The sequence below is a fragment of the Equus caballus genome, chromosome 22 (genome assembly GCF_041296265.1).
Source record: "Equus caballus isolate H_3958 breed thoroughbred chromosome 22, TB-T2T, whole genome shotgun sequence".
NCBI lineage: Eukaryota > Metazoa > Chordata > Mammalia > Perissodactyla > Equidae > Equus > Equus caballus.
Window position 1 is genome coordinate 15,112,729 of NC_091705.1, and position 15,519 is coordinate 15,128,247.

The 15,519-nt window shown below is 38.7% G+C and overlaps 1 protein-coding gene across 17 annotated transcripts in view; it reads right to left on the reverse strand.

The window, feature by feature from the left end:
• Positions 1–15,519, reverse strand: part of PLCB4 (phospholipase C beta 4) — a 389,234-nt gene that overhangs the window by 35,110 nt on the left and 338,605 nt on the right. For all 17 annotated transcript variants that reach the window (XM_070247466.1, XM_023626126.2, XM_070247461.1 and 14 more), the window contains one exon: positions 14,071–14,275. In XM_070247466.1, coding sequence (XP_070103567.1) covers positions 14,071–14,275 — 205 coding nt within the window. The remainder of the gene's footprint in view (positions 1–14,070; positions 14,276–15,519) is intronic.

Here is a 15,519-nt window from a genome sequence, read left to right on the forward strand (position 1 = left end):
ATCTACTCTGAAGGGGTCCTAAAGCATTCACTGAGATGATGAATGTAAAAAGTACTTGAAGCATAGTAGATGGCACCAACACTAAGTCTTATGTTTAGATACAGAAGGCTAATGTATATTTAAAGCCAATTTTGGTTCCATGGTAGATAAACTGAAATATCACTCCAGTATTTTCCCAGCTATAACTTGCACTTAAAAAATAGTAAAATTTCATCCTTTATATCACGATGTTTGAAGAGTGCCAAGTACTTTCAAACAGAATTTCATATAATTTACCAATACTTTGGAAGGAATAATTATTCTTGTTACCTTAAAACACTACATAATTTTTAAAATTATATGTTTATCAATTTTCCCTTAGCAGAATCACCTTCTTAATTACATTCTTAAGATATTTTTTCTTGCTTTAAATTTTTTCTTTTTCTTTTTATAATAGAAAATAACACACGCACATGATAAACATTCAAATACATAAAACAAAAAGTAAAAATCTCCTCTCCTGCCAATCCTACACCCAATATATTGTTATTCATTTCTTCTATTCTTATCGGATTTATCTTTTTAAAGATTGACACCTGAGCTAACAACTGTTGCCAATCTTTTTTTTTTCCCTGCTTTTTCTCCCCAAATCCCCTCAGTACATAGTTGTATGTTTTAGTTGTGGTCCTTCTAGTTATGGCATGTGGGATGCTGCCTCAGCATGGCCTGATGAGCAGTGCCATGTCCAGGCCCAGGATCCGAACCAGCGAAACCCTGGGCCACCAAAGTAGAGTGCGTGAACTTAACCACTCGGCCATGGGGCCCGTCCCTTATCAGTATTTTTTAAAACTCTAAATTGGTTCATAGTTTTCTGTACCTATTTTTTATTTTTTAACTTCATATATCTTGGAAACATTTCCATATCAGCAATAAAGGTCTATTATATTACTTTCAAGGGCTGTGTAAACATTCCATTTTCTCAATGAGTATAATTTTTGTAACCAGCTCCTTATTGATAGACAGTTTACTTCCAATTCTTTTCTATAAAAAGCAGTGTCGTAGTGAATGACCTTGAGCATCTGATAGCATGCCTTTTCATACGTCCATATGATAAATTCCTAGAAGTTAAAATGACGGCTAAGAGTATTTCTCCTTTTGAGATTTACTGCCAAATTGCCCTCCACTGAAGTTGCATCAATTTATTTTCTCCTACCAATGGTATATGAGAAGGTTTGAGTCTACTTATCACTCATGACCCTAAGAATTCTTTGTCTCATAATGGGGAAGGTGGACAAATTAGCCCTTAAATCTTGCTTAGGAAAAATCACAATCATTTTTTGGAAGTTAACATTCTACGAATATATTCACCTATTTTTAACTCCTTATTATGAAAATTTTCAAACATACATAAAAGTACAGAGAAAAGTAAAATAACCCCCCATATACTGATGATGAAGACTCAACAGTTATAAACAATTAGCCACATTTCCTTTATCTATCCTTTTTTTCTTTCTCTTTCTTCTCTCTGCTGAAATATTTTAAGGCAAATTCCAAACATCATAACATTTCATTCTAATTACTTCTCTATGTGCCTCTAAATAAGAAGAGCATTTTCTTTCAGAACCAACCATACCAGTCCTGTATTCAACAAAATCGGCAGTAATTCCTTACTAGGATATATACATGGCCCATCTTAATATTTCCCCTATTTACAGTTAGTTTGTTTGAATTAAGGTACATAGTCTGTACAATGTCTCTGAGAATTATGCCTCTGAAATGTATTTTAATCTAGAATAGTCCCTCCTACTATTTATTTTTCATAACGCATAGACGTCTTGAGAAGGCAGATCAGATGTCCTATAAAATGTCCCACATTCTGAATCCCCATGCCTCCTTGTTGTGTCATTCAGCTCAAAGGCTTGATTTTCCTTTTCATAAGAATACTTCATAGGAGGTGCTGTGACTTCATATGGGTCACATGGAAGCAGAGAAGCCTGGCCGTCCCACTTACTGTGGTGCTAAACGCACTGGGCAGGCTCAGGACTTTTAGCCCATTTGTGTCTGACTCCCAAATGCTTCCTCCCTCCACACATCCACACTGTTATGGGGCAAAGTGAACCTAGACTGTGCCCACTGAACTCTCCTGCCCTTCCCTGGAGAAGACCTACCCAGTGCAGGCCTCCAAGCACACTCCCACATTGGATACACTTTGCCTCAGTCTCCCACTGGCACAATTCAGTGGATGACCCACAGGGCTGGCTTGTTAGGAAATAAATAATTGCTTATCTTTAATGATGTACAACCAGTTTGGGATACTGGAGAGTGTATATGGCTTTTGTGTGTGTGTGTGTGTGTGCGCGTGTGTGTGAGAGGAAGAGTGGCCGTAAACTAACAGCTGTGCCCATCTTCCTCTGTTTTTTGTACGTGGGTTGCCACCACAGCATAGCTTGACAAGTGGCATAGGTCCATGTCCAGGATCCGAACCTGCCAACCAGGGCAGCCAAAGCAGAGTGTGAGAACTTAACCACTATGCCACTGGGCCGGCCCCTCCCTCTTGAGGGGTAACTTGTAGTACTTCCAGTAGGAATAATGGATAAGTCCTTAATCACTTAAAACCAAAGATAAAACCAATAAAGCAAGACATTAAATAATAAAGTAATCCATAATCCTGCCATCCTAACGAAGCTTTCATTTTTGTTTATTCTTATGTATTTTTTCCCATATGAATATACATTTCACATCTTTTACATAAAATTATATCATCTGCTTTTAAAATTTATTATTAGGTTTTTATCTGTATAGTTTTGAAAATCATTTTCAGTGAATGAATGTTCTATTGAGTTTAAGTACCAAACTATTCCCCATGCTAGATATGCAGATGGGCTTCCAATTTTTCTAAAAAAGATGACTTTGCAAGAAACAGTTTCAGGCAAAAAGTGATTTCATCATCACGTTCTTTTATCAGAAAATTATGGGTTCAGACACAAAATATAGCAATGTATATGCCTGCTGGGCATTCCTAACAAAATTTGTTCCTAATAACCTTTGAAATAGTTACTGAAGGGTGATTAATGAAGAAACGAGCACTAAGAAAATAAAGCAGAACTAAGAGGGTGTAGTGGGTTGAACAGTGCCCTCCAAAATTCATGTCTACTTTGGTACCTCAGAATGTGACCTTACCAATAAAGAGGGTCTTTGCATGTGTAATTAGTTAAGGACTGAGATGAGACCATTCTGGATTAGGGGTGGCCCTAAATCCAATGACTAGTATCCTTATAAGAAGAGGAGAAGACATACAGACACAAAAAGAAGAAGGGCCAGGTGATGACAGAGGCAGATTGGGGTGACATAGCTACAAGCCAAGGAATGCTAAGGACTGCTGGGAGCTATCAGAAGCTGGGAAGAGGCAAGCAAGGATTTTCCCAAGATCCTCCGGAGGGAGCGTGGCTCCACCAATTCCTCGATTCCAAACTTGGAGGCTCCAGAACTGTGTGAGAATAAATTTCTGTTGTTTCAAGTCTACTGTTTGTGATAAATTCGATTACCAACGGTGACTGAGAAAAAAATTCTGCCACTTAATTTCTCGAGTACACACCTTTTATATAAATGTGCTGAAAGTCACAAAGCAAACTTCATCATTGTGAAGGAGGGCCAATTGGCCCCGAACCTTCCAAGGTCCTGCCATGGTTGAATCTCAGGGGAATCACATTTGAATCCCATGGGTATTCTTCCTGTTGACGGCAGCAATGTCTTAGTTTCAGCCACAAGGGCTGATTATACATAATTCTGACCTAGAATTTATGTTCTATATTTTCTAACGTATAGTTACAAAACAATATGTAAACTAGGTCATATATTGTTTTGGATGACATGGACAAACTGGCTGAGATGTTATTGTCAGCCATCTGCTGCAGGAATACATAGATGTAGCCTAAATTACACATCAAAATAAGATGCTGCAGATTTATCCATTAGTTGGATAAATATCATTACTTAAATCCATCCTCAATTACCAACATTAACAATTCTAGAAACTGCTGGGGAATTACATTCCCAGATCCTGAAATTCTGCCTTATCACTAGAATTTTAATGAGCTGTCTTATTTGTAGTTACATATACTTTTAAAAAATTTACAGTAAACAATATAACAGACTTCAATAATAATACAAGAGCATTCTTGACCAAATGGCAACCAAATTACACCAAAAATAAGTATGGCTTTTTCAAATTAAATCACATGGGACAAAAAGGAGATTATGAAATGGCTAATGGCCTTGGACAAGGCATAGGTTAGCAGGTTATTTGAAACAGGTGTTTTATTCCTGGCACTTTTGAATAATAAGTTGGATACTTGGAGGGCACATAATTTTGCCATGGTGGCAGGTGTTCATTCTGCAGCAAGATCAATGCAGAGGGTGGCAACTGGCCACTTGGCACAGTTCCACCAAAACTGTTCAGCAAAGGACAAAAGGGCTCAAGATTGGGGAGCCAAGGCCTTTCCTGGCCTCTTTTAGATAATTTTTCTATTGTAACTCAGTTTCTCTTCTGGCCAGAGGCATATACACCTGAGTTTTAAATATATACTTTGTATATACACAGACATATACACACATACACACATATATTCACACACACAAATCAGTTTCTTTATTCAACATGCAGCATATATCAAAGAAGGAAACTGATTTCTAATAACCACACCTAAAATAATGTATCATCAGAGAATGAGAAGCGATACCTCAAATATCTAATACCTCCATATACTTGTATAACTCTAATGTTATTTTTTCCTTGCCTCAGCCCAGAAAAAAAGGTTTCAAGAAATAGCTAAATAAATCTGGCATATTCATGGCCAAAGTTTTGCATATTCAAGTAAACCCGGCATCTTTCTTTAGTGCCAATCTGATATTTTATGGGGCTTCTTCCCTCGTATTGGGGGAACACTATGTCTGGCTATGTCCCCCGCAGTTCAGCATTTCACAGGACAAACTACTGGGCAAGAATGGATTTTAAAGGCTGATCCTCATTGACTGGTGTAAGCAGGCCTGTCTAGGGTCTGGCCACCTGGAACAGCAGGCTCTGACTCTATGGAACCCGCCAGGGGGAGCTAAAGTTTCCTAGATACTTGGAGGCTATGGCACAGGCACTGGAATCTTTCTTTTTTTTAAAAAAAAAACAAAGCAGTTTGCTTTTTCTCACTTGCTTCTTTCTTCTGGACTTAATGGAAGTTTTACTTATTTGTATTTTTAAAAAATATCATCTATTTTGGGGTTTAGTGCCATTTCCAAAAGGCCGGGTCTCTCCTAATGAAGACTTTCCATGTATATTCTGTTTTTCCCCTCCCTCCCTCCCACCAGCCATTTCTATACAGAGTTGAAAGCATCAATTTAGGCATCCTCAAGAACTGAAAAGGAGATAGTGATTCCTTAGTACAGAATTCTACACATTCACTTAGTGGCTTTTTCAGGAGAACTCTTGTTTTTGGTTTGTTTGCTTGTTTGTTTAATCACTGCTTTTCAAGGCACTTGATCTTGGTGCCTCGTTGATGAGCTCCGACCAGGTCACGTAGAGCCCCCAATGTCCTCACTCCTGGCTTCCCTCTCGGTCCACATTCTACTGTTTCTACCTCATCAAGAGGTAAAGGCAGCAGAAAAATACATGTCCCCTACTGGCTGCAAAGTGATGCTAAGAAAGATCAACAAATCGCTTAACTATGATTTTGGATTAGCTCTTCCAGCTTCTACCACGTGATTAAGCATTTCCCAAACTGCATTTCCTAGGATGTTGGAAGATACATTGGGTGCTCAGGGCAAAAAGATCCTGTGGTCGAATAAGATCGGGAAATGCTCATGTCTCCCCCTCTTCTTGGGCTCCACAGTATGTCTCAAGGAACTATGCAATAAAGGGCCTGTTGAAATTCCCTTAGCCTAGCAATTCCCAAGGTATTTCACCATGATCCATCCTGCCCCCTTTCCCTCCAGAGCTTTTCTTTTTGGTCTTCTTACTAATATTTTCTGCAGTTCAAAAGATGCCACAAAAATGGATAACACTGCTATGCAAATTAGTTTTTCAACAAATATTTGATAGAGAGAATAAGGCGTTTTAGCATCCACGAAGGAGAGGACAAAATGGAACAACTTTAAATTGTATCAGGAAATCCTGAGACCACACTCCAGGAATGGCATCTTAATTAAGGGTGTTCCTCCTCTGGACCTACCTGATGTAAGAAACGGCCAACTATCTTTGCAAAGCAACCCTGTGCAGATGCTGGGCAGAGTGAACCCTCCCCCCGTGATCTATCTTTAATCACAAGGGAGGTGGAAAGGGGAAGTGGGCAAATAAACAAAGGGCCACTTCAACTTTGCTTATGTCAAATAGCCTAGCTGCAGAAGAGAAGACAAAATCTACAGTTACAGAAGCAGTGAGAAGCACAGCTCAAGGAACAAGCATCAAGAAGCTTATGAAACACAACTCGGAGCGACATTTAAATATACTGCTGATGCGCCATACATTCTGGAAGCACAGCATCAACTCTTAGTTGTTCTCCTCCCGACCAGTCAGTAATCATAAAAGAAATATAAATGATAAAACCCATCAAAGCAACAGTGGGTGGGAAAAGAGAAACACTGACACTTGTTTAATTGTCATCAGCTTTGGAACTGTTTTCCGTCACCCCCGCAGTGGCTGACGTGTAGTGATAAAGCACAGTGAGGGGTAAGTGCCACTGACAACGGTGTTTGCACCTTCAGATAAAGCAGCAAAGACAGCCTGTACGCTGAGTCTCACTGGATTCGACAAAGGAAGAACGTACCTTAGCACCCAACCCAGATCTTGTCTTTTGTGTATGAGCATGAGTAATAGACAGGGCTGTTTCACTCTATGCTCAGTAGAAAAATAATATTGAAAAAATTAAACTGAGGCTTCTTGATTCATCCCTAGTCATCCCTCTCCTCACTGTTAACATTTCTTCATGTCAAAATTTCTGAGAGTTTAGAGACTTCATCTCTGTTCTTCAGCCCAGAGATATTTTACATCTAGGCCACTTAGGAATAGGATGATTTACGAAGAGTTCAGAAGCTCTGGGAGCCATCCTTGCTCTGTTACTTCTTTGTGTGTCTTGGGAGTTACACTGTGGTAACAAGGAGTAGTTGCACTAAAATTCCCTGCCTCTGTCTCCTGAGGGGCAAGGAAGGAAACCAGAGAACTGACAGGAGTGGAAGAGGGTCAGGGAGAAAGCACTGGCTCTAGATCTATCTCATGTGGGAAGGAACAGAGTTCAAGGCTTCCAAAGAATGCCATATGTGAGAAGAAGGAAGTAATTATGAGCAATTGCCAAAGTACCGAATCGTCTCATCAGCAGGGACTCATCATTATATGCTGACCTCACAGCACAGAACCTTAATGAATAAGGGACCAGCAGCTCCTGTAAATGCCCAGGCCCTCCTAAGGAACTGTCTTGACTTGGAAAAGCCTCTTAGGGACATTTTTCTTGTTTCTATAAAACGATGCCACCCTCCTGACATCACTGAGACTTAAAATATATTTAAAAATGACATACAATACAGAGTGGTTGGTGCTTAAATACAATCATGGTAACATTACTAAGTGCATTAGAATTCTGAACCTTCTTGGTAGGCACACGATTAAGAGATTCTTCTTAGGATAATTAATTGCTTGTTACAAAATAATTTACTGCAGCAAACGAAAGGGTAAGTTAAGAAGAAAATATAACCAATGGATTTTTCTTTAGCTTGTTAAAAGTAGTTGAAAATAGGGGCCGGCCCAGTGGTGTAGTACTCCACTTTGTGGCCCAGGGTTCGCGGTTTGGGATCCTGGTAATGGACCTAGCACCGCTCGTCAAGTCCCACTGTTGCGGTGTCCTACATAAGACAGAGGAAGACTGGCAGCAGATGTTAGCTCAGGGCCATTCTTCCTCACAAAAAAATAATAAATAAAAATTAAAACACTTAATGGAGGGGTTGCTATGGTCAGGTACCATTTACTCTAAGAGTTCATTTGATCTTCATTTATGAGGTGGGGACTGCTGTCATCCTTCAGCTGCAATGAGGACACTAAAATGTAAAATGCTACGAATAACTCATACAAGGACGGCCAACCAGTGAGCTATGGGGCTCCAGCCAGCGTTCTTACATATCTGCTACGTGGCCTCAGTGAAATAACATCCATCAGGCCAAGAAAAATAGACAGTCTTTGAATCCCCAACCACTACAGTCATAGAACTTTATCTAGACGTTGAAATGTACTGAGACCACCTTTGAAATTATTAGAGAGAGATCTAATGAGTAATAAAATTTGATTTAAACAATTACTTAAGAAAAAGAGGAACAACTCAATTTAAAAAAACAAAGGGTACTAGTGTGTATTTTTAAGGAAAAGGAATACGAGCGACCAAGAAACACATGAAATATGCTCAATGTGACTCATACTTGTAATTATGCAAATTGAAATGATGAGATATCATTTTTACTACCATTCCTGGAAAAAATTAAGAATTTTTTAGAATCCAGAATTGGCCATGGTGAGTGAGAATAGGGAGCCTCATATTCACTGTGTGGGAGTACATACTGATAGAACCCAAAGGGCTGGATAAAGAGATAGTGGAATATACATATAATGGAATATTATATAACCTTTAAAAAGAATTAAAAGCCCTGTATGCATTGACATGAAATGGTCTCCATGATATATTATGTAAAGAAGCAAAGCTTAGAACAGAGTGTATTATATTACCTCATTTGGTTCACTTAAAAAGGAGATATGTATAGACGCACATTTATACACATAAACTTTATATTTATGTATATACATATTTACTTATATATACACAAATATGCTTTGTTTTATAACCTTCCACTGTTTTAAGATATTCATGTTTTTATTTTAAAATGTTGTCAAGAATTACCTAGGTGGCAGGATAATATGCTGCTTTAGTTTTTCTAAATTCAAAATAAATACATATTTTTAACATTCTTCCATCTGCTATTTTCATATTACCTTGCTGTTACAGAAAAATAGGGCAAAGTATAATTTTTTTAAAAATTTACGGAAGTTATATATGCTTACTTAAATTTAAACAACCCAGAAGCAGTAAGTGGAGTCCCGCCATATTGGACAGTGATGTTCTTGGAAGTTACCCAGTGCAGCGGGCTAGTTCCACCAAACCCTCACCTCCACTCTCAGAGAGTATCTACTATTAAAGTTGGGTGTATATCCTTCTAGAATTTTTCCTATGCACTTTATGTACAAGTGTAAACAGATAGTTAAGGGTCTTTGTAAATAATAATGAGATTGTCTTGCAATTTGCTTTTTCTCTCAGCTGCAGATCACTGTCCTCCTCCTGTGTCTAAACACTGAGATCCAAGTCAGTATTTTCAATTGGTGCATAGTATTCTATAGAATGGCTATAACATATTTAACCAGTCCCTATTGATGGACTTAGGCTGTTTTTCATCTTTTTAACACTAATAATGCTGTATGGCATTACAGCACAGACTTAAAAAAATTTTTTTGCATTCAACAATCTGATTAAAGAAATAAATAATTGCTAAGTTAAGTAATTGGTGAACTATAAAAGTTGGGACTTAATTAACTTCGTCAGGTATAAGAGGTCTTAATTCTGTAACTTGCGGAGTGATTTTGGATGAACTGACCCCCCTACAAAGCTAAAAAGAGGGGCCGGCCCCGTGGCCCAGTGGTTAAGTTTGCATGCTCTGCTTCAGCGGCCCAGGGTTTTACCAGTCTGGATCCTGGGCGTGGACATGGCACCACTCATCAGACCATGCTGAGGCAGCATCCCACATGCCACAACTAGAAGTACCCACAACTAAAATATGCAACTATGTACCGGGGGGATTTGGGGAGAAGAATAAAGAAAAACAAAAAAAGAAGATTGGCAACAGTTGTTAGCTCACGTGCCAATCTTTTTAAAAAGAAAGAAAGAAAAAAGCTAAGAAGATATAATTTACCAAATTACTTAGTGACTTGAAAAGGTGGATATTTTCCTTAAGATGTGATGCCAAAATTATTCCACAGGAACAGCACACTCTTCTTGCTGAGTAACACTAGTCTTTGAGGATGCACCCTCAAACACGCACCAGATCTTTTCCGTTTTAGCACCAAATACCCTGTTTCAGCTTCCTCAAAATGCATAAATAAGTCCAGCTGGCACTTTCCTTATCAAGGCCGTGGCCTGGGCTGCTTTCCTGGCTGGAGAGAAAGCCTGTCTACCTCTCTGCTGTGATGTATTATTCATCTTTCAAGGCCCCAAGAGCTATTGAAGTCTCCCTCAGCCCCACTCCGATTAATCACTCCTTAGTTCAATGCTTCAAACACCCTCTGGCTTACGACACCTTGGGCATTTATATAAAGGTTACACTTATTTATGTATATGCATATACCTGGCTTATGTATATGTATAAGTGTACAAAGTTGGAAAATTCTTGAGGGTAAATGTACATGACTTCTTTAACTTTACATCTCTTTCCCAGGTCATTCACAGAGTAGGTACTAAATAATAATTGTTAAACACACCTTTTCCTTTGAGAAAAAATCTTTAAATGAATACACCAATGAAATTCTGTTTTTACTGATTAAACTAGTAAAAGTTAACAAAAGTTCTATCTCATACGCTGCTGATGGGTTATTTGGCAATCTGTATCTACAGCTTTAAACATGTATACACTCCTTGATGCAACAAATCCACTTCCAAGAATCCATCTTCAGGAAACGATTATCAATATTTCCAAAGCTTAGACATAATATTGTTTTCAAGAAACAAAAATGGAAATGACTTCAACATTTACCAATAATAAATTATGGCATAAGTAAAATGGAATTCCATGCAGCCAATAAAAATATTTGATGACATGGGAAAATATTCTTCATTAAGTGGGGGGAGGGGGAGAGATTAACTCTCTGAAGTAATGAGTATGTACAGTAAGATCCAACTGAATTAAAAACATAATAGAAGAAATGAGATTGGACGTAAAGGAACCAATATGGTTTAATGGAGTTCTCTCTGGGCAGTGGATTTACGGACGACCCTTCTTTCATTCTTGTGCTGTCAGAATCTCACTCTGATATATATTGTAGCTTCTTTACCTTTTACAGCATAGAATCTGCTAAATGTATTTGTGGAATGAATGAATGAATCCCTATTATCCTTCTTTAGCCACATAAAAACCTGATGATGTATATTGACAGCTTTCTTTTTTTTCCCTAGAAAATGCTGGAGTGCAATGATGCAGAGTTTCATTTTGAACTTTTCCTATAGAATCAACAAAGAACACCAATGTGCTAGGGAATAGGGACTCTACAGATTCTCCACTGCACTGGTTGAGCCCATAAATGTTCAGATCTGAATGTGGTAAGTTAGTTAAGCAGATGAAATATGAACACATTGTGTAAGTCAAGAGGCTGTAAAGAAGATCAGAAACCTGGAAAAAGACAGTTCTTATATTCTTATTTTGTTATCTTCAGGTAAGTCCTTAAATAAACTCTTATAATGTCTGCCCTCAGTTTCTTCACATATAAAAGAAATGACTAGAGAATTCTGAATAAACCATCTTTGAATGTCAACACTGAAGTTAAGACATCAATTTCAGAATCCCATCAATGATAATGCAATACAGAAATTTCAAATGCTTCTGATAAAAAGTAAGCAATTACAGGGGCTGGCCCAGTGGCACAGTGTTTAAGTTTATGCACTCCGCTTCAGCAACCTGGGGTTCGCAGGTTCGGATCTTGGGCGCAGACCTAGCACCGCTTGTCAAGCCACACTGTGGCAGCATCCCATATAAAATAGAGGAAGATTACCACAGATGTTAGCTCAGACAACATTCCTCAAGCAAAAGAGGAAGACTGGCAACAGATGTTAGCTTACCAATCTTCTTCACACACACACACACAAAAGTAAGCGATTACAATGACATGTTAGGAAAGAATACTGGCAAGACTATTTTTAAAGAGGTTAATTTGAGTGGCTGAGTGGTTAAGTTCGCACGCTCCGCTGCAGGCAGCCCAGTGTTTCCTCGGATCGAATCCTGGGTGCGGACACGGCCCCACTCATCGAGCCATGCTGAGGCGGCATCCTACATGCCACAACCAGAAGGACCCACAACTAAGAATATACAACTATGTACTGGGGGGCTTTGGGGAGAAAAAGGAAAAAAATAAAATCTTAAAAAAAAAAAAGAGATTAATTTGAATCAATATGTATATAAGTAGTGACACTGGTAATAAGCTACATTATAAATATAGGTATTTCTTGAGCATAAACCCACATATGGCCACATCCATTCTGAACAATGTCCTATTTCTGGACTCTATATAAAGTGCTTGACCCAAAGTAAGAGCTTAACAAACTATTTCTTTCCCTTTTCTATTCCAATAGCCCATTTCCCTGGAATGAATTACAGAGTTTCATTTGAAAAGTAACCCACACAGAGGCAAAACTTTTAAGTCTTCCGCCGTATTTGTTTATAGAACTTTTTCTAAAATGTGTTAGGTTTTGGATACTGCCTGCTTTCTAAGCTCAAGTAGGTGGAACATGATTTAATTCATCTGCTGATGGCTCAAGGCCATCACGTGCTCCGACACACACTGCAGGTCTCCTGTCTTTTTTCTGATCCACTTACCCAGCTTCACAGCGCCCCTCCTAGCCTCTTTTCTGGGCTCTTATATCTGCTACTGTATGATGTAGCTTCTAATGGGCTTCCTTTTTTTATGAAAAACAAAGGAGAAAGAGGAAGGAGTCTTTCCTCTGTATTTTGTGAGTGAAAAATCTTTATGGCTTACTTTACTTTTTGAACCTGCAATCAAGTGGCTAAAGTTGAGGATTAGTTGCAGAAAATCTGCCTTCCAGAGAAGCATTATGAAAAACAAACAATTATTAAATTAAACTAACATTATCAAAAACAAACAACAAAACAACCCCAAATTCCCCCAACAAAACTGTGATATGTTTTAGTACCATACAGAAATGATATCTGTATCTATAGCCACACACACATGTGTGTACACATTTTTGAGCCTTGCTATGTCATATACTGTAATGGTGATCACTTCACAAGAACGTTGTGAAGGCCAGGAAATGAGGGGCTTGAGAGGTTAGGTCACTGTCCCAAGGTCACCCAGCCAGCAGTGAAGAGTTAGAATTTGAACCCTTGGTTAATTTGACACAATCACTCTGCTGTAGTGTTTCCTCATGGCTCCAGAGACTCTGGGAATATAGAGGATCTTTGTTTTCTTTTAATTGTCTTGCCTCAGGTGGGGGTTATAAGAAGTTAATATGTTTGGGTTTAAGCAAACTCTTATGATTGGTCCGGCTTTTGATTCCTCCCATTGGTTACCTTAGTAAAACCAAAGGTTGTCTTCTGTGGACTGATGACTGGGACTTTTTGTGAAACTGAACTCTATTGTGGATTTGGAAGAAAATCCAGGCATGTTGATAGGTGAGATCAATTTAAATCTTTTAATGATACCAATTGATATCTACAGTTCCACATTATTTATGTCCTTTCCCCCCTTTGAATGATGGTATTAAGTATATCCTTCACAAACATATTTGTAAAAATTGATAAACAACATAAAACTATAGTATTTTAAAATAAGAAAGAATCTTAATGATAGTATAGTCTTGCTCTTTCATTTCTTATGAGGAAACCTGAGGTTATTATTTATTCTTGATTTCTTTGAGGCTACAAGGGTTGACAGCAGTGGCAGGAATAGGCTTATTTATTTATTTATTTTTTAAGATTTTATTTTTTCCTTTTTCTCCCCAAAGCCGTCCGGTACATAGTTGTATATTCTTCGTTGTGGGTCCTTCTAGTTGTGGCATATGGGACGCTGCTTCAGCGTGGTTTGATGAGCAGTGCCATGTCCGTGCCCAGGATTCGAACCAACGAAACACTGGGCCACCTGCAGTGGAGCGTGCGAACTTAACCACTTGGCCAAGGGGCCAGCCCCAGGATCAGGCTTATTTTTAACCACTGGTGAAATACTGTATAATCTTGTAAACTAGGACCTCATATACATATATATCATTTTCTGTACCCAAATGTTTAACTTACCTCCAAATCCATCAGGCACATATGTTTTAAGAACAATATTGCAGAAAATCGTTGGCAGTGATAGTGGTTTATTTCCCTCATTTCGAAGGGATATGTGCCGATAACCTGCTTGGAGGCCATCCAGTGGAAGAATCCTCTGGCCAATCAGCCTGTTGTTGTCATCATACACTGCTATTCTCAAGACTGCCAGGTCAGGGAGGATTACCTGCAAACAAAAAATGGTGCTTTTCATTGATTTTTGGAATACAGCTCCCAAGAACTGTATCTCTAGGAACCTGGACCATATCCACACTCCTCTTCACTCCTCCTTTATGGTGAAAATAAGCTCACGATCAATTTACATTCCTAAAGTGCACTGTATAAGCAACAGTGCCAAAGCCATTGGGAAAGGCAGTTGAACAGGTTTCCTGGAAATCGCCTCATTGAAAACTTTAGATGGAATGGATGTGAAAGATAACTAGTCGATCCTTTGTCATCTTTCCCCATCCTCACCCATGTAATGGATGAGCAAAAGGAAACCTTGAGAAATAAGGTGACTTTCCTTAATCTCAAAGATAGTGACACTGGGCATGGGAATCAGGCTCTTGACTTCTAATCCTGTGATCTGTCTACTATGTGGGCTGCCTCTGATATCGAGCTCGGCCTGTTTTTAAGAATATGGAAAGTATCTTTGAAGAAACACTCATGTATAAAAGACAATTTACATTTAAATTTGGACTCTCCCTTTTTCTTGCACTCCTCAGTTTTTAAGATATTTTGGAATATTAAATAGAGTAAGATGGGGCAGCTAGAAACATAACATATACCCAAGATATCTACTCTTGTCATCCCCAAAATGAATAAATGGACAGAGAATCTGAGCTCAGATAGCAGAATCCCTAATTCAGACATGAAATAGCAACACGACAAAAGAAAATCCAATGTTTTGAATTGGGAAAGCCTTTTCACTGAGTAAGACAAACCAAGACACCTTGGCTGATTTGTGTACTGTGTCTAAAGCTAGACAATGGATTGGTTGCCCATTTGTGCCTGGAGGTTATAATTTAATTCCAACTTCATGCAGATGAAAAGGAGGAATCAGGGCTGACCCTGTGGCATAGTGGTTAAGTTCAGCGTGTTCCACTTTGGTGGCTGGGGTTCACAGGTTTGGATCCTGGGTACAGAACAATACCGTTTGTCGGCCGTGCTGTGGTAGAGACCCACATATAAAGTGGAGGAAGACTGACACAGATGTTAGCTCTGGGCTCATCTTCAACCAACATCAGTCACTCTTTGTTCCTCATGTAATGAAAGGAGACTTACTTTGTGAGATTAGCTCAAAGAACAGAAATGATAACAGGAAAAAAACAAAGTTAAGAGATTCGGTATCAATGAATGAAAGGCAATTTAACTTCTGCAGAACAGTGAAGGACCCAGAATTGCATCCTGCTTCTGGGGGCAGTAATATCA